The sequence below is a fragment of the Ornithorhynchus anatinus genome, chromosome 8 (assembly GCF_004115215.2).
Source record: "Ornithorhynchus anatinus isolate Pmale09 chromosome 8, mOrnAna1.pri.v4, whole genome shotgun sequence".
NCBI lineage: Eukaryota > Metazoa > Chordata > Mammalia > Monotremata > Ornithorhynchidae > Ornithorhynchus > Ornithorhynchus anatinus.
Genome location: NC_041735.1, coordinates 64,751,898 through 64,776,357, shown reverse-complemented (window position 1 = coordinate 64,776,357; position 24,460 = coordinate 64,751,898). Strand labels below are relative to the sequence as shown.

At 42.1% G+C, this 24,460-nt stretch overlaps 1 protein-coding gene across 6 annotated transcripts in view; it reads right to left on the bottom strand.

The window, feature by feature from the left end:
* The window catches only part of DGKB (diacylglycerol kinase beta), a 609,664-nt gene that overhangs the window by 415,779 nt on the left and 169,425 nt on the right, over positions 1-24,460 (bottom strand). For 5 of the 6 annotated variants that reach the window (XM_029070029.2, XM_029070032.2, XM_029070031.2 and 2 more), the window contains 3 exons: positions 24,219-24,307; positions 24,010-24,126; positions 9,305-9,403 (listed from right to left, as the gene is read on the bottom strand). In XM_029070029.2, the coding sequence (XP_028925862.1) occupies positions 9,305-9,403; positions 24,010-24,126; positions 24,219-24,307 (305 nt within the window). The remainder of the gene's footprint in view (positions 1-9,304; positions 9,404-24,009; positions 24,127-24,218; positions 24,308-24,460) is intronic. The other variant, XM_039912948.1, reaches the window with a different exon arrangement.

The window sequence follows — 24,460 nt, the reverse complement described above, 5'->3', positions numbered from 1 at the left end:
CGACCCATATTGACTCCGTGGACATTTCCATCCCAGAACGCCCCATCTCCATCTGCAATCATTCTGGTAGTATATTTGCTTTTTGGTAAAAACACAGAAGTGGTTTACCACTGCCTTCTTCTGTGCCGTTAACTTGAGTCTCCACCCTTGACTCTCTCCCATACCACTGCTGCCCAGCACAGGGGAGTTTTGATTTGTAGCAAATTGTCTTCTATTTGCTAGCCACTGGCCAAGCTAGAAATGGAACGGGTATGACTCTGCTTGACTCTCCCTCCTGAAGAAAAGACTGGAAATTCTACAGGTGCAATCCTGAGAGAGGTGATTTAAAATAGGTGTATCTTATCTCTGCCTAGAAGGTATCTCAAAAGTTATCATGACATTTAAAAAAAAAAATGAAAGAGACCTGAACCACTGAAAATGTCACAGGTTTCTTAGTCAGCCTGTTTTCCTAAAGTACAATGTGTAAATGTGGGTATGTAAGAACATTCGCTATTTTAAAGGATGCATGACACAAGATTCCATACATTAAGATTCCATACCATATGGCCAAAATAATCTAACAGTTCTTGCAAAACAACTGCAGGATTCAGTCAACAATGAACTCCATCAATCAGTCAATGGTATTTATTGCGTGCTTACTCTGTGCAGACCACTGTATTAAGCACCTGGGAGAGCACAATGCAACTTCTGGCAGACATGATCCTTGCCCACAGTGAGCTTTCAGCCTAGAGGACCTAGCCTTCTAACTCTGTAAAATACACATGGCATACTAAATAAGATACAAACTTGTAACTGAAATTGTTGACATTGATGGAATTCACACATAAAGTTCTTAAATAATATCAGTGTGAAACATCCCAAAATGAATAAATCCAATATGTAGCTTCATCATGGGAAGTAGCGTGGCTCATTGGAAAGAGCCCGGGCTTGGGAGTCAGAGGTCATGGGTTCGAATCCCAGCTCCGTGACTTGTCAGCTGTGTGACTGTGGGCAAGTCATTTAACTTCTCTGGGCCTCAGTTCCCTCATCTGTAAAATGGGAATTAACTGTGAGCCTCACGTGGGACAGCTTGATTACCCTGTATCTACCTCAGCGCTTAGAACAGTGCCCTGCACCTAGTAAGCGCTTAACAAATACCAGCATTATTATATCAGGGAAGCAGTGTGGCCTACTGGAAAGAGTATAGCTTGGGAATCAGTGGACCTGGGTTTTAATCCCAGTTCTGCCAGTAGTGTGCTGTGGGACCTTGAGAAAGTCACTTAACTTCTCTGTACCTCAGTTTCCTCAACTGTAAAATGGGGATTCAATACCTGCTCTCTTTCCTACTTAAACTGAAAGCCCAAGGAGAGGGACAGAGATTGTGTCCGACCTGATTAACTTGTTTCTACCCCAGTGCTTAGGACAGTGCTTGATGCATAATATGTGCTTAATAAATATCATAATAATGAATAAATCAGCCAGGATACATACAACAGTACTAGACAGTTATATAACTCAGTTATTAATATGGAAAGTGTTCTTTTGTGGTTTGGTTGTCCATATACCAATAGAATTGATTAAATCTAAATCTGAGGTGCAGATTCTCTAGCCTTGCCTATGTCAAAACAATACATTCCTACTCTCCAGTGGGTTTGCAAGAATCCCTTGCAGATTATCTTCCAAGTTTGCAAGAAAGCTTGCCATAACTTCCTTCCCGGCTGCAGGTTTCTTCTCATATCCTGTTCTGTAAGGTAGATTGCTTAAACACCATTCTCATCAGTGATATAGTCACTGAATACACTGCAACATATTAACCTACTCTCCTTCCCTCAGAATACTTTACTGAACTTCTAGTCCTAGAGTATTCTCCAAAGCACACTTTTTTTTTCTGCTGAGCCCAGTGGTGAACTTAAGAACGGACTCTCTTCCAAAGTCATTATAAGATGTGATTTTTACAAGCGCAATCTTCACTCTAGCTGGAACTTCTCCTAAGGTCTTTCTTGACAAAGCCAACTGCGACTACAATATTCCTCAGCCAGTCTTGAGAGAAGTGGCTTGAGACTCATTCATCAACATATGACATTCATCAGGAATAATTCCCCAAACAAAGAGAAAATTGGAGAGACTCAAAAAAATAAATAAATACAATCAGCATTGCTGTGGGGAAGGATGTAAGTACAGCATCATTCGCAATGAAGAGAAATTTGACTGTTATTCAGATTAATGGTCCTACTCCATAATGAAAGTGTAACTGGGTAATATCTACCCAGACATTTTTATTCACTGAATGAAAGCCATTTATAAATTATGTTTCCAAATAAAATATGCCAAAAACAGGGTGCTGAACTCTGTTTCCCTGTAAAATAGAATGAAAACAAAACAAAATCCTGCCAGTCTTTGGGCTATTTTTGAAAAGAAAAGAATCAATGGATTGTTTGGGATGCTTTATCTGGGAGCATTACTTTGTTTAGACTGCTTTGGATAGTGTTACATTGACAGTTAGCCTATCCAGGGGTCCCAGAATTAGAAAATGAGCTCCCACCATATGTTCCACACTGGACGATTTTCTTCCACCGTAAGGCATTTTGCAGCACCACCTTTTGGAAAGTAAGGATAAATACAACAGCCCACGGCAGCCAGGCAAGCTCAACATCTAGGAAAAACTACAGAATCCTCCACCCACCTTTCTTTAACTAAAATACCCCATCTGGATTTTAATCCTTCCTAGTAGACTGATGCCCTAGACCCTAGTACTTGCTTCAGATTCACTCAATCAGGGCTTTCCCCAAGTCCTGACTTTTCGGTGGCATCGTGGATAGAGCCCCAACCTGGGAGTCAGAAGGTAATGGGTTAATTATTTAATTTAATGATGGCATTTGTTAAGTACTTACTAGGTGCCGGGCACTGTACTAAATGCTGGGGTGGATACAAGCAAATCGGGTTGGACACAATCTGTGACAACACGTGGGGCTCACGGGCTTCATCCCCATTTTCCGGATGAGGGAACAGAGGCCCAGAGAAGTGAAGTGACTTGCTCAAGGTCACATGGCAGGCACGTGGTGGAGCTGGGATTAGAACCCATGACCTTCTGACTGCCAGATCCATGTTCTATCCACTACACCATGCTACTTCTCTGCTTCTCCTAATCCCAGCTCTGCCACATGTCTGCTGTGTGACATTGGGCAAGTCACTTTCATTCTCTAGGCCTCAGTTCCCTCATCTGTAAAATGGGGATTGAGAGACTGTGAGCCTCCCGGTGGGAGATGGGACTGTGTCCAACCTGATTTGCTTGTATCCACCCCAGCCCTTAGTACAGTGCTTGGCACATAGTAAATGCTTAACAAATAACATTATCATCATCATCATCATCATGGCCGCATGTCTAGCCAGGCATCTAGGAAAAGTTACACAACCCTCCACGCATCTTTCTATAATGAAAATACCCAATCTGGATTAAAATCCTTCCTACTAGTACTAGTTGGTGCCTATTTCAGATTCACGTAGTCAGGGCCTTTCCCAAATCCAGATTTTCCCTACCCATCCTTCCCTCTGCCAGTATTATGCAGTTAGCTGCGTTACCCTTGAGCTCTTTGATACTCACCCCAACCTCACAACACTTATGTGCATATCTTTATATAATAATAATAATAATGTTGGTAGTTTATATTTAACTATTTCCCCTATCAATCATTTATTTTAAGGTGTGATTCCTCCTGTAGAAGCTCCTTGTTATTATTATTGACAGGGATGTCATCTACCAACTCGATCGTATTGTTTTCCCAAGCGCTTATTACAGCGCTCTGAAAGCATTCACTTAAATGCCATTGCTTGACTGATTAACTTGGCTTCAGCTATGGAACATTAAAGGGCTATTTGCCACAAATTAATTATTTTTACATGTAGTAGAATGTCTCTCTGCCATCCCAAGCTGTCCCTCTTATTTTTACACCATAATATTTATTGAAATATTTGATTAATTTTTAAGTCTCCTATGGGCATCATTCAAACAGATTTTCACTTGGGAACATTTAACAGATTTATTAAATATGTATTTTTAAAAATTGTTGCTAGAGTGCAGAAAGGGGAACAGCACCATTTGTCAATGAAGATAGAAAAAGTCTTCACTTTTTCAGACTTTACATCTAGGAGAGGAGAATTAGGGGCCATGGTGAGGATGATGATGATGATAATTATGAAGTTGTCAATAATTCCTACATGCAAAGTGGGATGTTTTAGTCTAGTGGGACTGAAAAACATCTTTACGATACCAGGAAGAAATTGACTAGATGTGCTAGCTGATTGTGGATAGAAACACGTCTACCAACTCTGCCATACTATATTCTCCCAAGCCCTCAGCACAGTGCTCTGCGCACAGAAAGTCCTCAAGGACAAATGATTGATCGGTTCCGTGATGTTCTGAGCTCGGGACATAGTTTAGTATTCAGGAATCCAAAGCTTCACTTTTGTTTTCACCACACACTTTGTGAGCTTGAATAAATCACCAAGTTCAGTAGGCTTAGCGATATGAGAAAATATAAAAACCTAGCAATATTTGCAGGATGAAGAAAGCAATTCTAAATATAATTCATACAGTGAAGTACTGTATGCAGGGTGTCTAACTACTCCCTATTATATTAACTGCCTATTGTTAGTCAATCATATTTTTTGAGGGCTTACGGTCTGCAAAGCACTGTACTTAGCGCTTGGAGGAGTACAATGCAATAATTATCACAGCATTTCCTGCCCACAGCGAGCTTGTAGTCTAGGCATTAATATAAAGACATTATAGGTATGTACATAAGTGCTGTGTGGTCGAGTGGGGCGGGATGAATAAAGGGAGCATGTCAGGATGATGCAGAAGGGAGTGGGAGAAGAGGAAAGGAGGGCTGAGTCAAGGAAGGTCTCTTGAAGGAGATGTGCCCTCAATAAGGTTTGGAAGCAGGGGAGAGTACTGTTGTAGGCTTCCCATTTGTAATGTATATGGTATTTATTATGTGCTTACTAGTTGCCAAGTATTGTGCTAGGCATTCAGGTAGATACAGGATAATCAGATCAGACATAGTCTCTGTCTTATATGGGCCTCTCAGCAGGAGGGAGAACCAGTATTTAATTCCCAAGTTATAGCTGATGAAATTGAGACACAGGTAAATTAAGGGACTTGCCCAAGAGCCCACAGCAAGCAAATGGTGGAGTTAGGATTAGAACCCAGGACTCCTGACTTCTCAGCCTCTGGTTCTCTGTGAGTTTCTCCGGTCTTCCGTCTCCCTTTCCTATCTTCCGTCTCTGTTCCTAAGACCATTAACCCTCCAGTGGCCCAACCCAAATTCCTACACACTGACAACAACCCTATCTCTTTTACCAGTTTGAACTAAAAGAAAATCCAGTCCCTTGACCATGATTTTTTTTTTTTATTTTTATTTCTGGTGGTTAGTTGTTAAGTGATTACTGTGTGCCGGACACTGTACTAAAATCAAAGAGTAGATACAAGCTAATCAGGTGGGACACAGTCCATATCTTACATGGGGCTCACAGTCTTAATGCCCATTTAAAGATGAAGTAACTGAGGCACAGAGGAGTGAAGTGACTTGCCCAAGGTGATATAGCAGAAATGTAGCAGAGACAGAATTAGAACCCAGGTCCTTCTGACTCCCAGGCTCGTGCTCTAGCCACTAGGCCATGCTGCTTCTCTTACCGGATTGATTTAGGAGCTGTCTTCACCAACAGGTGTACCCTCTCTTAAAGCTGCATCCAAGGACTGTCTGGCTTGGTGTTTTTTCTTGCTGTGGGTCTCTTAGATTTGTCGGAAATTTATGTTGAATCTTATAAGTTTTATAATGACTATTTTACTCCCTCCCCTTTGTGTAGGCATAAATTATTTCAAATCCCCTGTGGAACCAAGGCATTTCCTTTTGAAATGATCCTTGCCTCATCCTCAATGTTTTGTCTATCTATCTACAAAGGTACTAGCAATGGATAGATGATATGTATGAATATTAATATCTGACTATCAAGGCTATTTGAAAATGTTACAGCATACACATAGACACACACACACACACACAATAAATAAACAATAAACAAAACAAGGACAATGTCCCAGTACTGAAAATAAATTCCAAAATACCCAGGACCTCTTGCTGTAGAAGTATGTTGCGCCCAAGCCAATAACCACATCCTTCAAGAAGAGACCACACTTAAAAAATAGATTACTGCTAGATTGCTGGTCTGGCCAGGGCAAGACAAAATTAGGTTATTCAAAGTACATACCACCTTGGGGCTAATCTACCTTGCAACCTCCACATTTGACTTTCCCCTTATGAATTATTCATAGATTGGTCACTGCTGGATCCGCTCTCTGATTCTCCTCTCTCTTTAAAGTTGTGTACACGATGAGACTGTCTTATCCTGCGCTAATGAATCGCTCTTTTGTGAATATTAGAGAGAAGTACATCATGTGAAACCTCAGGGCGATCTGCCCACGGAGAAAAAAGAAAATGAAAATAAGGAGGTACCTATCCCGGGATTTGGCTCTAAGAAGTCATTCCTTGCATTCGTCCAGACTCTGCGCCTGAGAAGTTCTTGCAGGTTAGAGTTACAAATCATGGACAAATGAAGACTTCTTTTCCCTATCATTACCCCAAAGACGATTATGAATAGATCGGTAATGGATATTAATTAAATGAATAATGAGTGACATTGATGAAACATTTATTGGATACTGACAATGTGCTCTGTACCTGTTCTCTAAAAAGACAAGGTAATAGACTGAGCCTGGGTGGGAGCAAGATGAATTCCACAAGGATGCTGGGAGAAATGTCAAATGCGTATTTTGAAAAATCAATCAAACATCTGGTCTACACAGCCAAAGGGAAGCAGAGAATGATGTAATTCCATTGGGAGGAAGGGGCAGTCGTAGATCTCTTACACTGGCTAGTTTGGTCAAAATTAATATCCAAATATTTTATTTGGGGGTATTCATTTGGGCTGATTGAGCCAGTCCTAAGTTTGAGTCTATGATATTCTGCAGGTCTGCTCAAAATACGCAAATGTGTATTTGTGTGTGAGACAAGGCAGCATGGGAAATAGGCAGCATGATCTGGTGGAAAGAGCACAGACCTGGGAGTCAGAGGACCTGGGTTCTAATCCCAGCTCCACTACTGTCTGCTGTGTTACCTTGGGCAAGTCACTTAGCTTCTCTGGGCCTCAGTTACCTCAAGTGTGAAATGGGGATTAAATACTTTTTCTCCCTCCTTCTTAGATTGTGACAGGGTCCATGTCTGATCTAAATAACTTGCATCTGTCCCAGCACTTAGAACAGTGTTTGACCTGGAGTAAGCACTTTACAGATATCAAAAAAACCTTTGTTGGGGAAAGTCAGGCATGGTGTGAAGAGAATGGAGTGTGGAATTTGAAAGGAGTTGGGAATCTCTGATGTAGAATAACAGGCTTGCAGTTGCTTTGGGGACCTTATAAGATTCTGGGGTTAATTAGCTTAGAAATGTCCATTTATGATGGAAACCAGAGGAACCCAGAATGCCAGAAAGATCAGAAACCTGTTCCAATGACAATAGCAGAAGTCCTAGTGGTGCTTCTTTCAGTGGATCATCTACATGGATCTAGTCATCCCAGCGATGGAGTCTGGCTATTCCAGAAACTTCCTTGGTATTCGGAGGATCACCGGAACAATAGTTGTCCTTGATTTATGAAACTCCTTCAAGTTTTTCTTTTCCCGAAGTATATTTTTCCATTAGAAAGTGTGAGGAACATGGAATAGAGACAATTATTTTCATGGGATTTGAGCAATTTGCTTTTAACCTTTCTTATGGAACTTATTAAATGCTTACTTTGTGACGGGCACTGTGCTTGGACAGATACACGATAATTAAGTTGGACACAGTGCCTTTCTCACATTGGGCAGAATCGCCATTCTACAGATGAGGAAACTGAGGCAGAGATAAGTTAAGGCCAAACAGCGGGCAAGAGGAGGAGCTGGAATTAGATCCCACATCCTCTAATTCCCAGGCCCAATCTCTTTCCACTAGGCCATGCTGTTTCCCAGTGTACTTCCCCACAGAGATTGGAGAGTGGAGAGAGGATTCAGTAATAAAATGATGCCTTGTTTTGAGTTGCATGACATGGGACTGAATACAAGCCTATCCTATTTTACCTTTAAAAACTACTGATCCGACTGAGCCTGCAACGATAAATTAACATATTCTACATTAGGTATATCAGACAAGTACATATGTATCAGTTCAAAATTCCATACAAAAGATTGGAATTCTGGACTTGACTTTGAGGGCTGACCATTCTGTTTTCCTGCCAAAGAGAAAATTTAACACTGCCATTCACATTGTTAGAGATCTGTCCTGAAATTCTCATTTTGGAGTTTAAAAAGATGACCTGAACAGACTCTAGTAATTTTGCAAATATACAGCAAAACCAAATTAAACTGAAAACAGATCTTTCAGAGCATGATTACGGAACGGTTCATAGGCAGGCATAAATTTGGTAATATCATTAGTGCCTGGGCCTGCCTTCAGAAAACTATTTTTCTAACATTTTCAGGCTATTATAGTTTGATTTTCCCATAATGTTGAAATGTTTTCATATTTATGGCTTTTCAGTTATGAGAACCACATGAATACCCCCTATCTATGGTCACTGAAAAGATCATTCCATTCTACTACAAACATGAGTTTTGATATGTATATTAGTTTTTATTCCCTTCCAGTGTTTACCATATATGCATTTCCATTTATGCATTTTCTTTTTTATCTCCACTGAATGGAGTGGTTGCTTTTGTGGATGGTGAAATTTACCATTTATTCCTATGGAAAAAAATACTCCATAATAATGACGCATAGCTCGCTTCAAGGTAGCGTCTTTATTCTAAGTTGCCCTGGGCATAAAACAGAGACCTCGGTGATGTAGTTATACAATATGCATCCGAAGCAAAAAAAAAAAAAAAAACTACCCATAAGAATAACTTCATTATTCTGGGAAGCTGGATCTATAAAAGACGTAAAATGTAGAAGTGTTCTGCTTATACGATTTCTGGTAAGTACAAGCATGACTTAGTGATAAACCTGAGTCAGCTTCAGGTCTAGCAGACCCTAGTAAAAAGTTCGTTGTCATAGGAAGGAAAATGCAATATACTGTTAAAAAAGAAATGTGTTTCTGCCTGTAAGTAATGAGCCAACTTTGGTCCACACTGTAGCACCGTGATTAATGAAAAGCCATTTTGTGCTAAATTCAGGTACCCTGTTCCAACGACTGTTGATGACACAGAGTTTGAGATGAAGTACGATTAGCAGCAACTCACCAGTACCACTGGACAGATGGTCGTGGGCGGTAAAATATGGTCCTTCAGTGGTCCACAGTCGCATTCAGGTTTTAGATGTGAAGCACATTTATTATGAAGCTTTGGGAGGGGAAACGGAGAAAGAGAGATCAAAGTCTGCAATATTGACATTTTAAACTGACTTATCCTTCCAGAGACACAGGGAAAACAGTTGTAGTAAAAAAAAAAAAAAAAAAAGGAAAAAAAAAAACAACCCTAAAGGAATGACAGGAACAGCGGTAAAGTCTGCCATCAGTGGAATTCACATTGCATTTTGCTTTTAATATCTGACTTGAAAATCCCATTTAGCAATGCTGTTGACTGAGTGTGTGATATTTGTGTCTCATATTTCTCCAATAGAAATAGGCTTTACCATTCCATAAGGCAGAGTGCTAACTTTTAAAAAGCACAAAAATATTTTCAACCTCAGAATTTCTTTTTCTGTCGCAATGATAGCAAATGTATAAAAAACAAAAAACTCACAGGCACGTTTTTGACCCTCCAGCTTTTGCAAAGTCTTTCCAAAGTGCACAGCTCAGTATGTGGCATAATTGATCCTATCATTAGTTTTAACTTTGCAATTCAATATGTAAATGCAACCAGAGATTCATCTCAGTGGGAGCAGGATATAAATATAAGAGGATGATTATGATTATAAAAATACAGCTTTATATTGTGTTGACTATCTCAACATTAAGTTAGTACATAATCATCTGAGGTCTGAGGTATAATCACATATTTATCAGCATGTGATTCCAAACTTTTTTTTTTAACCAGCAGCTGCTTTGGATTTCAATTACTGGGTAATAACTCAATATATTAGATATCTGAATCGGTGGAGGAATCACCCTAGGAGTGACATAGGTGGGGTGGTTGGATGTCATAAGGACCAACACAATATTTAGTTCAAGTGTTTCTCTGAAGCATTTGTGTCCCTGTATTCCTTTACGCCTTTCCAGAATTATTCATTTCAACCCAAGCGAGTCCAAGTCTACGGTATTCCTCTCAGGCTGCAATATTCTGACTTCATCAGGGACACAAATTTCCCAAGACATCTCAACTAATATCAAGCACGATGGCTATTCGATTTCTCAATTTTGACCTAAATGCCACCTCGTATGAGACCTGTCCATAATCATTTATGCTGAAAACTTACCTTTGCAGGCAGTTACTTAGCAACAGAGAATAAAAGTCTAATGAGTGTTGATTTACTCTGGGTATTAGAGCTGTATTGTGAGGGTATTTCACTATCCCTTGTAATCTAAAGCATTTGTCATGCTAATTCCCTGCCTCGGTGGTAAGGCTACTTGTACCATAATTAATGCACAACAGGCCCCTGTTCCATCAAATAAAACTATCTTCACATATTCAGTGATAATTAGCAGCTCTGCTTCTCAGTGGCATGCAAACTTATCTATGAAAAATGACTTAATCTTCTCAAGAGGCACTGCTGATCTTTGACAAGAGGAAAGAGGTGTTGGAGATAAAAAGAAGTGGTGCAAGACACGAATACGGTACCACTAAACAACTCTACGCTGTGATAGGGCAATTGAAATACCGAGCACCCTTGCATTAAAATGAGCCACTTATTTAATATATGCCATTAATATCCCTGCCTCAGTAAAACTTATTCCTGAAGTAAATCACCACCTTGGTTATCCTTGAGAAGCAGCGTGGCTCAGTGGAAAGAGCACGGACTTTGGAGTCAGGGCTCATGAGTTCGAATCCCAGCTCTGCCACTTGTCGGCTGTGTGACTGTGGGCAAGTCACTTAACTTCTCTGTGCCTCAGTTCCCTCATCTGTAAAATGGGGATTAAGACTGTGAGCCCCACGTGGGACAACCTGATTCCCCTATGTCTACCCCAGTGCTTAGAACAGTGCTCGGCACATAGTAAGCGCTTAACAAATACCAACATTATTATTATTATTATTATTATTATTATTATTATTATTATTATCCAGCTGGAGATGATGGTTTTCCAAGAATACCTGAGATTTACAACTAAAGAGTAGAAGGAATGCTTAGTTGTCTCCATGGATCTTCCTTAATATACAAGGGCCCGGGGACTTCAAAACCATTGCTATCATTCCCAACTTTCAGATGAGGGGACAGAAATCTGACTTGAGCCATTCATGAGGCTCTCTCAGATCTCAGTTGCTGGAAGGATTCAAGTCAGAGCTCTGTGAACAGGGACACAGGATAAATAATATAGCTGAGCAAATATCCCAGTCTATGTTAAAACTTGCAGGCTATAAGTCACTTTTCAGGCGATAGGGAATGTGTCTGCTAATTCTGTTGTATTGTACTCAAGCAGCGTGGCTCAGTGGAAAGAGCCTGGGCTATGGAGTCAGAGGTCATGGGTTCGACTCCCGACTCTGCCACTTGTCAGCTGTGTGACTGTGGGCAAGTCACTTAACTTCTCTGTGCCTCAGTTACCTCATCTGTAAAATGGGGATTAACTGTGAGCCTCACGTGGGACAACCTGATTACCCCGTATCTACCCCTGTGCTTAGAACAGTGCTCTGCACATAGTAAGCACTTAACAAATACCAACATTATCATTATTACTCTCCCAGGTGATTAGGACAGTGCTCTGTAAATGGTAAGAGCACAATAAATACCATTGATTGACTGATTGATGGGGAAAAAAAAAATGTATTCTTTTCTGTTAGAACTACACTCTGACAGCACCTATCGAACTCTGGGTATTCTTCAAGATCAATCAATCATATTCATTGAGCATTTACCAAGTGTAGAGCACTGTACTAAGCACTTGGGAGAGTACAATATAACAGAGTTGATAGACATATTCCCTCCCACAAGGAGCTTACAGTCCTGAGTGGGAGATGGACATTGTCCTGTCTTGTCTTATGCCGTCGAGTCGTCTCCGATCCATAGCGACGCCATGGGTGCATCTCTCCCAGAATGCCACGAGATGGACATTATTACGAATAAATTACAGACATGTAAACAAGTGTTATGGAGCTGAGGGTAGGGTGAATAAAGGGTGCAAATCCAATTTCAAGGTATATAGACTATGGGTCTGTCAAGAGTTGATGGCATCTGTGATCAATCAAACAATTTACTGAGCACATATGGTGTGTGCAGAGCATTGTGCTAAACACTTGGGAGAGTAAAGAATAATAGTTAAGGACCCATTCCCCACCATCCTAAAGAGAAGTAAGGGTCACAGTTTAAGTCAAATGATTTTATACCCTTTCCCAAGCTTAAGGACATAATATGAAACTAGGAAGTGAATTTTTGAATGTGTCCTGCTTAACAACATTCCTTCTGATCCAACTCTTTATGTATAATAATAATAATAATAATGTTGGTATTTGTTAAGCGCTTACTATGTGCCAAGCACTGTTCTAAGCGCTGGGGTAGACACAGGGGAATCAGGTTGTCCCATCTACCCCAGTGCTTAGAACAGTGCTCTGGACTTAGGAAGCGCTTAACAAATACCAACATTATTATTATTGAGTGACTTCAAAAGACTTTGAGATATTCACCCAAGATCACTGGAGGTCAATGTTCTATCCCCCAACCGTATATATATATATATATATATATATATATATATATATATATATATATATATTCAAACACACGTGAGCTCATGTGGTTCAGAGACTGCCTAATCCAAACGTGTTTCATCTATCCCAGTGTTTAGAACGATACTTTCCACAGCCTGCAGTACTCAAAAAATGCTATGGTCTAGTGGAAAGAACCCAGGTCTGGGAACCTGAGGACCTGGGTTCTAATCCAAGCTCTGCCACATGCTTGCTGTGTCACTTAGACAAGTCACGGCTTCTCTGTGCTTCAGTTTGCTCATCATAAAATGAGAAATGAACCCCTGGACTCCCTGCTAATTAAAGGTGGTGGAGGGGCTGTGTCTAATCTAATCCTATCACCAGTGCTTGACCCAAAGTAAGGGCTAGTGCTTGGCACAGTGTAAGTGCTTTACAAATCTTCCGTTACCAAGTCTTCCGTTACCAAGACCTGCCAGTTTCACCTCCGTTACCAAGACCTGCCGGTTTCACCTCTACAATATCGCCAAGATCCGCCCTTTCCTCTCCACCCGAACGGCTACCTTACTATTACGGGCTCTCGTTATATCCCGGCTAGACTACCGTGTCAGCCTTCTCTCTGACCTCCCTTCCTCCTCTCTCGCCCCGCTCCGGTCTATTCTTCACTCCGCCGCCCGGCTCATCTTCCCGCAGAAACGATCTGGGCCTGTCACTCCCCTTCTTAAACAATTCCAGTGGTTGCCTATCGACCTCCGCTCCAAACAAAAACTCCTCACTCTAGGCTTCGAGGCTCTCCATCACCTTGCCCCTTCCTACCTCTCCTCCCTTCTCTCTTTCTACCGCCCACCCCGCACGCTCCGCTCCTCTGCCGCCCACCACCTCACCGTCCCTCGGTCTCGCCCATCCCGCCGTCGACCCCCGGGCCGCGTCCTCCCGCGGTCCCGGAACGCCCTCCCTCCTCACCTCCGCCAAACTGATTCTCTTCCCCTCTTCAAAACCCTACTTAAAACTCACCTCCTCCAAGAGGCCTTCCCAGACTGAGCTCCTCTTCTCCCTCTACTCCCTCTGCCACCCCCCTTTACCTCTCCGCAGCTAAACCCTCTTTTCCCCCTTTCCCTCTGCTCCTCCACCTCTCCCTTCCCATCCCCGCAGCACTGTACTCGTCCGCTCGACTGTATATATTTCCGTTACCCTATTTATATTGTTAATGAATTGTACATCGCCTCGATTCTATTTAGTTGCCATCGGTTTTTACGAGATGTTCTTCCCCTTGACGCTGTTTATTGCCATTGTTCTCGTCTGTCCGTCTCCCCCGATTAGACTGTAAGCCCGTCAAACGGCAGGGACTGTCTCTATCTGTTGCCGACTTGTTCATTCCAAGCGCTTAGTACAGTGCTCTGCATATAGTACGCGCTCAATAAATACTATTGAATGAATGAATGAATGAATGAATACAAATACTACTGTTTCGTGTGTGTGCGTGTGTCTTCTCCATCCATCTTGAAGACAGGAGTTATCAGGTGAGGGAGGGGAGAGAGGGAAGGTATTGAACCTCACTGAATAGGTTCTTCCTGTCCTTTCCCTGGTCTGCCATCCTCTGCCTCTGTGCAGGCATCTCTGGTCATTCGTTCAATTGTATTTACTGAGTGCTTACTGTGTGCACAGCACTGCACTAAATGTTTGTTGCAATGGGATTGGGACCTCCTTCCTTACCTCACTTCTACTACAACCCGGCCCACATGCTTCCTCTAATGCCAATGTACTCACTGGACGGCAACCTCATCTATCTCACTGCCGATCCCTCGCCCACGTCCTGCCTCTGGCCCGGAACGCCCTCCCCTCTTCGCATAATGATGTTGGTATTTGTTAAGCATTTACTACGTGCCAAGCACTGTTCTAAGCGCTGGGCTAGATACAAGGTAATCAGCTTGTCCCAGGTAGGGCTCACAGTCTTCATCCCTATTTTACAGATGAGGTAACTGAGGCCCAGAGAAGTTAAGTGACTTGCCCCAGATCAAACACCTGACAAGCGGCGGAGCCGGCATTAGGACAGTCTGACCGTCGATGATTCTCCCTACCTTCAAACCCGTATAGAAGACACATCTCCGTCAAGAGGTCTTCTCTGACAAAGCCCTCATTTCCTCTTCTCCCACTCCCTTCTGCATCACCCTTGTTCTTGGATTTGCACCCTTTATTTACCCCTCCCTCAGCCCCACAGTACTCATGTCCATATTCAAAATTTATTCATTTATATCAATGACTGTCCCCCCCGCTAGACTCTAAGCTTGTTGTGGGCAGGGAATGGGTCTACCAACTCTGTTTTGTTGTACCCTCTTAAACACTTAGTAAAATGCTGAACACAAAAAAAGGGGCTAAATTTCTTATATAGTATACAAGCGTTTAGATAGCTCCTTGTCCCAGATGGAGGTCACAGTCTTCATCCCCATTTTACAGTTGAGGTAAGAGGCACAGAGAAGTGAAGTAACTTGATTAAGGTCACACAGCAGACACAAGGTGGGAATGGGAGTAGAGGATGGTCCCTCCGGATTGTTTTACTCTGAGGAACAGTGGATGCAGTCAAGTTGGAAAAGTAACTTTTTTAGAATAACTAACAAGCGGGCAGAGAATGTTCATGTCCAGAGGGTAAAGGTCCATCTGTCACAGCCAACCAAATCGCCTACAAGTGACAGCATCATTGTCTCCAGATACGAAGGGCAGGTCTAGCAATAATGCCAAAATGACTCACAGTGAAGAAACCGACTGTATCTCTATTTTGAAGCCATGATTAAAAACTGTAGGTAAAAAACGACGACTTGACTTCAGTTCCTGGACTTTGTGAGATCATTGTGCTTTTCAAAGGAGATTAAAGAAACAGATGGTAAGGGAAAACGCTACATGATTGTAACTAAGGCCTTGAAGTGAAGCAGAACCTCTGAAGGCATTCGCTTAAGCTGGAAAGATGACAGTGTTAACCCATTTTGTCTGCCTGCCTCTTCATACTTTCATAGGGCCCAACAACAAATTGTGTTTAAATGAGTGGTTTAGGAGGTGGGAGTTGGGGAACAAGGGGAAACCAAATGCCTCCACTCCATTCCATTCACGAGAAATGAAGTGACAACAGTTCTGAAAATGGAGTCACCTTGTACAGAGGCCAGGGAAGGACGAAGCAACGTGTTCTAGAAGAAGTGTGGGAAAGTGGAAAGAGCACGGGCCTGGGAGTCAGAGGACCAGAGTCCTAATTCTGGTTCTGCCAGTTTTCTGCTGTGTGATCTTGGGCAGGTCGTTACACTTCTCTGGGCCTCAGTTACCTCATCTGTAAATTGGGGATTAAGACTGTGAGTCCCATGTGGGACAGGGACTGTGTCCAATCTGATCATCTACTCTAGTGTGAAGTACTGTGCAAGACACCTGGTAAATGTTGCCAAATATCACAAAAAGTAAAAAGATGGCCCCATGGTGTCTCGGTCTCATCTCTCTCTCCGACGACCACTTGCTCACCCCCTGCCTGCTGTCCGAAGCTTCTGCCACCTAAGCAGCATGGCTTAGTGGGTAGAGCGTGGGCCTAGGAGTCAGAAGGTCATAGGTTCTAATTCCTGCTCCACCTCATGTCTGCTATATAACCTTAGGCGAGTCACTTCACTTCTCTGAGCCTCAGTTACCGCATCTGTAAAATGGAGATTGAGACTGTGAGCCGTACATGGGACAGGTACTGTGTTCAACCCAATTTGCTTGTATCCACCCCAGTGCTTAGCACGGTGCTTGTCACAAAGTAAGCGTTTAACACATATTACGATTATTATTATCATTATTATTTGCATCCTTTAGCTTGCCGCTCTTCTGCTACCTCTACCCACAGGGCCCTTCTGAATCACATCTCCTCCAGGAGGCCTTAAGCAATTAGCCTCTTATCTGCTGACCATACATCGTCCTTGATGGCCACTTTGGTATTTCCATGTCATATCAGCCCTTGGACCCTCACACTCCCCATTAGCACTAATAATTATCAAAATATCAATAATAGCAACAGTAATCGTTAAGTATTATGTGAAGCACTGTTCTAGGGACTGGGGGTAGACACAAGCTAATCAGGTTGGCCACAGTCCCTGTCCCACAAGGGGCGCACAGTCTCAATCTGCAGTTTGCGGATGAAGAAACTGAGGCACAGAGAAATGAAGTGACTTGCCCAAGGTCACACAGCAGCGAAGTGGCAGAGCCAGGACTAGAGTCTGATTCCTAGGTCCGTGCTCTTACCACTTGTCTGATGTGTGACCTTGGGCAAGTCACTTCACTTCATAAGTGAAGGCTTTTCCCACCAAAAACTCCAGGGCCATATATTTGCCACCCTCTCTCAGAGTTAGATAGAGATCAATCATACCCTAGGCTTCCTTTCACTTCCACAACAAAATCACTAAGAAAGAATCCGTGGGTGTTTCTTATTGAGAAGCAATGTTGCCTAGTGGCTGGATCATGGGCCTGGGAGTCAGAAAGACCTGGGTTCTATTCCCAGTTCCACCACTTGCCTGCTGTGTGACCTCGGGCAAGTCACTTCACTGCTCTGTGCCTCGGTTTTCTCACTCTCTCCTTACCTAGACTGCGTGCCCCATGTTGGGGCAGGGTCTGAGTCCCAACTAATAACTTTGTTTCTTCTTCAGCATTTAGAACAGTGCTTGGCACATATTGAGCACTTAACAAATGTGATAATTATTATTACCATTACTAAATATATTCTTTATGGGGGTAAAATTGACATGGATGGCGAGATGATTAAATCCTAGAGTGGATGATAATTAAGATACACTCATTTCTGCCATTTCAGGTTGTCACTGTGCATTTTGGTTAAAACAACATGGCAGAATTAGGAATTTACTGTCTACAGTACTGAAATCCTGGGAGGGAACAATTGTGCATTTGTACATAGCATGAGACAGAGAATAATAATAATAATAAAACCAACTGTGGGAATTGTTAAGTGCTTACTATGTTCCAAGCCCTGAACTAGCCGCCTGGGTAGATATGCTCACTATGGGCAAAACATCTCGTTTCCAACTCCATTTAAGTTTTACTCTCCCCAAGAGCTGTGTACACAGTAAGCTCTCAACAGATTGATTAATACAAGATAATCAGGCACCACATGGGGTTCTTCGTAAAGTAGGAGGGAGAACAGGTAATGAATTCCCATTTGGCATATGAGAGTACTGAGGCACAGAGAAGTGAAGTGATTTGCTTGGGATCACACAGCAAATTAGTGGCGGAGTGGGATTAGAACCCAGGACCTCTGGCTCCCGGACCTGTGCTGTTTCCATTAGGCCCCACTGCTTCTTATGAATTCTTGTAGCATGAATACTACAACCTGAGCTTTCCCTCATGTAGGGTTTTGCAAGAACGCACTCCCTGGGTTATGGGATCGATCGAACGATCGATCAATCAATCACTCAGTGACATTTAGGGAATGCTTACAATGTGCAATGCTTGGGAGAGAACAGTAAAAATACAACAGGGATGGCACACTTTTCCTGTCCACAGTGAGTCTAGAGAGGGAGATGTCCATGAATAGCAGCGTGGCTCAGTGGAAAGAGCATGGGCTTTGGAGTCAGAGGTCATGGGTTCAAATCCCAGCTCTGCCACTTGTCAGCTTTGTGATTGTGGGCAAGCCACTTAACTTCTCTGTGCCTCAGTTACCTCATCTGTAAAATGGGGATTAAGACTGTGAGCCCCACGTGGGACAACCTGATTCCCCTGTGTCTTCCCCAGGGCTTAGAACAGTGCTCTGCACATAGTAAACACTTAACAAATATCAACATTATTATTATTATTATGAATACAAATAAATAATCTATACCATATACTTTAAGGATATGTAAATAAGTGCTGTGGATTTGAAAGTTGGGGGAATAGCAAATGCCCACAGGTCACAGATCCGGGTGAAAGATGACACAGAAGGGAGAGGGAGGTGGGGAAATCAGGAAAGTCCTCTTGGAGGAGATGTGTCCTCAGTAATGCTCTGGAGGTGGGGAGAGTGGTGGTCTGGCATCTATGGAAGATGAGGAAGTTCCAGATTAGGGGGAGGACGTGGGAAAGAGGCCGGCGGCAAGATAGATGAGATTGGGGCCCGGTGAGTAAGCTGCTGCCGGAAGAGCGGAGTGTGCGGGCTGGGCTGGAGTAGGAGATCAGTGAGGTCAGGTAGGAGGGGATGAAACGATTGAGTGCTCTAAAGCTGACCATGAGACATTTCTACTTGATTCAGAACTGGGTGGACAATCATTAGAGGTCAGTGAGGTGTGGGGAGACATGGGGTGAACAGTTTTTAGAAAAACGATCCCTGCAGCCGAGTGAAGTATGGACTGGAGTGGGCAGAGACAAGAGATCAACGAGGAGGCAAATGCAGCAAAGTGGGCTGGGAAAGTGGTTGGATGTACTATTTTGGTTTTTCTTTAATAATGTTGTAAAAGAAGGCCAGGAGAAAATTGCTACAAGGAGATTGTGTTCTTGAAGAACCTCACGTTGTGGAAAAAACAGATTTTAGTAACCATTAACTCATGGGAATTAATGGGTCAAGGGATAGATGATTTAAAGTTCCCACCGTGACTGACATTTATTGAAACAAATTCCAGGATTATTAGGTCCACCACTAGCATAACACTGTACATCCGTGCCACTCATTGCTAATTTACTCTATTAGACGAGGCAAAGTTGTGAAAATACAAGGAACCCTTATGGTGTGGGAAGCACATTCTCTAAGGCTTCCATTATGTCATACCCAAATTGCATGAAAACAATAAAAGCAGGAAAAACATATGCTAAAGCCCAATTTTTTGTGCACGCATATACGCTTAAACACTGAGAAGCAGTGAGAAGCAGCATGGTCTAGCAAAAAGAGCACAGGCCTGGGATTCAGACCATCTGAGTTCTAATCCCTGCTCTGCTGTGTGACCTTGGGCAAATCATTTAATTTTAGTGTGCCTCAGTTCCCACATCTACAAAATGGGGATTCAATATCTGTTCTCCCTCCTAGCTAGACTATGAGCTCCATGTGGAGCACTTAGCATACTTAGTACAGTACTTGGCACATAGTAAGTGCTTAACAAGTTGCAAAATCAGCATTATTAAATATATATAATTAATATTAATATATAATATTCTCTATAATATTATAGAGAAGCAGTGTTGCTAAGTGGCAAGAGCCCAGGCTTGGGAGTCAGAAGACCTGGCTTCTAATCCCGGCTCCGCCTTCTATCTGCTGTGTGACCTTGGGCAAGCCACTTAACTTCTCTGTGCCTCAGTTATCTCATCTGTAAAAAGGGAAATATGACTGTGAGCCCCACGTGGTACAACCTGATTACCTTGTATCTCCCCCACTGCTTAGAGCAGTGCTTGGCACATAGTAAATGCTTAAGGAATACCATAATTATTATGTACCATGCCCACAGCAAAGCGTGGATAAACTATTTAAATTGCTTCAAAGACTCATATTTCTTCTGGACATTTAAAATATAATATATATAATAAATAATATAATATATAAGATACTCTATATCTACCGCAGCACTTAGAACAGTGCTCGGCACATAGTAAGCGCTTAACAAATACCAACATCATTATAATAGCACTGTGATACAACCTCTATTGTTCTTCTGATTCTTCTCCTCCTAATGATATGTGTTAAGCCCTTACTGTGTGTCAAGCACTGTACTAAGCAGCTAGTTAGAGTCAAGATAATCGGGTTGGAAACAGTCCCTGTTCCTCTCTGGGCTCACAGTCTAAGTAAAAGGAGGACCAGTATTGAATCACCATTTTACAGATGAGGAAACAAACTCCAAGAAGTGAAGTGACTTGTCCAAGGTCACACAGCAGGCAGATGGCAAACAGAGGATTAGAATCCAGATCTTCTGACTTGCCGGCCTTGCTCTTTCCCTAGGCCACTCTATTTTGCTTCTTCTCATAAATGCAATTGAATATATTCTTTTTGTGTCCGGAAGATATGAAACTAATATCAAGAAAAGACGTAGCATGTTGTACTAGATTTTGTCAGTGCCCGAGCTCCTCATGGAGAATATTTTAAAGTCTTCTGGAAGCTGCACTCCACATTCTTCAAGTTATGAGACACCAGTGTAGTCTCAGAATTCAACACAGCTTCTGGAATGGCTAAACTACTCTAGAGCAATTCTCAGCCCTAGAGAACTGATTTAATGAGTAAGAGAAAGGAAAAGGAGTATCAAGCATGATTATAACAGGGATCTTAAGAACAGACACTTCCATGACAATATAGTGAGCAAAGGAAGATTGAAATTGGGAGAGGAAAAAATATGTTTTTGACCACATTTTCTGGGGAAAGCGAAGAAGGAAAAAATATCTTCTCCAAACCAGGCTGTCGGCTTCAGGGGAAGCGTATATCTCGTCAGTTTATATAACCTTTTTTCCTAATCTTTTACAAATTCCAAGGAGGTGTCTGAATTCTGACATTTGCAAAAGCTTAAACCCTTCTAATGCATTTGCAACCTTTTAAAACTACTATTAGGAATTCAATATATTAATAAAATGGTGTCATTTTCTGATTCTAAAACGAAATAAGAAATTGACATGGAGATGATGATTTTCAGCTTAAGCCAGTAACGCTTAAAGTAGCTCATCAACCTCAAAACACAGGGTGTCAGCCTAGGCAGAGGCATTTAGCTACAAAATGGGTTGTTTCACTGGCCTCTCTGAACCTAATGTCTGCAAAGAAAAATCCTCATTCAGCCAGGTCAGACAGGAGGGAGGCGAAGAAAGTGGAAGAGAGAGGGGAGACTAAGCAGGGAGAGGAGGAAGACAATGGAAAAGAGAGGAGTGGGTTGGACAGGGAAGCCGGAAGAGGGTAAAAAAAGGGGGAGGAGGAACAGGCAAAGGTGGGAATGAGGGGAAGGGAAAAGACGAGGGAGGGGAGAGAGAATGAGAAACAGAAAGACAATAAGGCAGAGAAAGAAAGGCAGAGCAAAAGAAGGAGACACAAAGGAAGGGAGAAGAGACAGAGAGGGAGAGAAAGGAGAGAGGAAACAACGAGGGAGAGAAGGGAGAGAGACAGGGAGAGAGAAGTGGGGGACGTAGATAACCTCTTCCGATAACTGGCCTGTAACAACATCTACATACACCCATTGCTTAAATAATTACACCTGTTATATGATGTTTTTCCCCTGATGGTGAGGCTTTCCTAAGGAGATTTTCTCTGCTAATTCTTTTTTATAAAAAGACAAATTATTTTTAAAAAAACTTTCAACCAAAAACATTCCAGACTTATTCTGATCTTGCTCATCTCCCCCATGGCAGCCTCAATTACTAAACCAGGGCACCGCTGGTAAGCAACAGGTATATGCACTGGACTAACTGGGGAAAAAGATATATTGGCAAGGGATGTGATGGCCATTTTTATCTCCTTGATGTATTCATTTAAACCTTCTTCAACGCATCTGATGTGGACGTAGGGATGACTGAGTGAGTTTCATAAATGGTTGGAAAATGAAAGATTCAATATCTAAAATGCACGATAAAAATGTAGAGTTTGGACAGCTTGAGAAAGAGAAAAAGTGTGAAAAGCTTAGGAAGAGGTAAGGGATTTTGAATTTTATTTGAAGTTCACCAATAATGCTTGGGAATTTCATAACAATTAATCTTTTATATAAACCTGGACCCAAAAGTAAATCAATCAATCACTTGTATATACTGAGTGCTTACTGTATGCAGAGTTTTGTATTAAGTGCTTGGGAAAGTACAATAGAGTAGATACAACCCCTGCCCACAACAAGCTAAATAAAGCAAACGGGTCAAGACTTTAAAACAACAAAATATCTTAATTTAGTAGTTGGGTAAGGGAAAGAGTACTTAGAGGTTCAAGAGCACTGAGGCTTGAAGCTGAGTATTTTTTGAGTCAAAAACAATATTTAATGTGGCTAGTATGAGATGATTTTGTGTCTCGCGTGAATATCTGTCAGTGTGGTATCTGGGAAATCTCCACCAGACTAATCCAGAAAAAATCTGGAACTACAACCTTTGAGTTCTTAGAGTGGTGGAGTATATAAGAATCTTCTCTAAGTCTTGTCCCCTTTCTCGTCAATGCACACAAACACACACACACACACCCAAAGACACACAGATTTAGACCGTCAGAGATAATGGCCACCTTACTCATAAAGGGTGCATTGCAGAATCAGATTTCTGCTAAACTGAGATGAAAATTGGACAATAGATAGTAACAAATGGATGAATTCCTTCATTGCTATTTCCAGAAAACAGATTCTTTTTTAGAACCTTTGAAAATTGAGCCCAATCCATAGCAATGGAGTCATTTTAGATTCTACATTTGTTTCTTTGGGAAATATTCCTAGACATTTCAATTTAGCCACCTTGCTCTGAGAGTAAAAAAAAAAAAAAATGCATCCTTTTCATAATAGCTTCTTAGGTCATTCAAGTCATAAATCCAGTGGCATATCAAGTCATAGCTTAATAGCCTGAACTGAATAGATTCATCCTTAAAAAATACCATTTCTAATGTTCAGAGAGAAAGTCACTAGATGCTGCTCTTATTGCTCAGGGAAATTCTCTAAATATAAATATATATTTATATTTGGAAGGAGAATGTCAACTGATTGACTTAACTAAGGCATTTCTTTCCATGTTTTCTTCTGCCTCTCTGAAACTAATATCTGCAAAGAAAAATCCTCATTCAAGATGAATGGAATCCAAAAGGAGGGATCCGGAAGGAGAAAGCTGATGAGAGAGTGAGGAAGAAGGGGGGGAAATGGTAAAAATGGGAGAGCGGAAAAGGGTACAAGGTTGAGGGGGTTAGAGGGAAAACACCAAGTCAGACAGTCAACTGTAGTTTTTGAGAACTAACCATGTGCGGAGCACTGTACTAAGCCTTTGGGCGAGTACAATAGATCAATATAACAGACACATTCCCTGCCCTCAATGAGCTTACAGTCTAGAGGAAAAGATGAGATCAGATTCTGATCCGGAAATATAAGGCAGCCAAACTGGACTACCTCCATCTAGACCTGACCCTGAGGGGATCCAGGTAGGGGTCAGAAGTTAAAAGGCAAAGATGTGACAAAGTAGCTAAGAGAGAAGGTTGTGGAAACCGTTCTCCACCTGTCTCATCGATGGTGATTTCCCAAGGGCCTACTCACTGTGATCTGACACCAAACGCAATGAAGTCCCGTCAAGCCTTGGTAACATTTTACAGTTTTGTGACACTTATCGCACTTCGTGGGGCAGTTGCCTTCGACCCAGTAATGGTGCATTACCTAGAACCGAGAAATAGCCGTGATGAGAGTGAGAAGGGGGCGGTGTGCTTTGAACAGTTACCCTCTAAGAGAGAAAACAGATTCCGGCTTACATCAATGTTCTTTTTGGATTTCACATACGTCTTGATACAAGAGGGCGGGGCTCTCGCTACACACCGCTCATGGACCGTGTACTTGCAGACTGAAAGGAAACACAAGGACGAATGTCAGGTTAATACCGATACCGAGGACTTTTTTGGGGCAGTAGGATGGCGTGAAAAAAGAAAAAAAAAAAGAAAACATAGCCTATCTTCTGTTGTCCAGTCAAGCCAATCAGTCACATCAAGAAAAACTC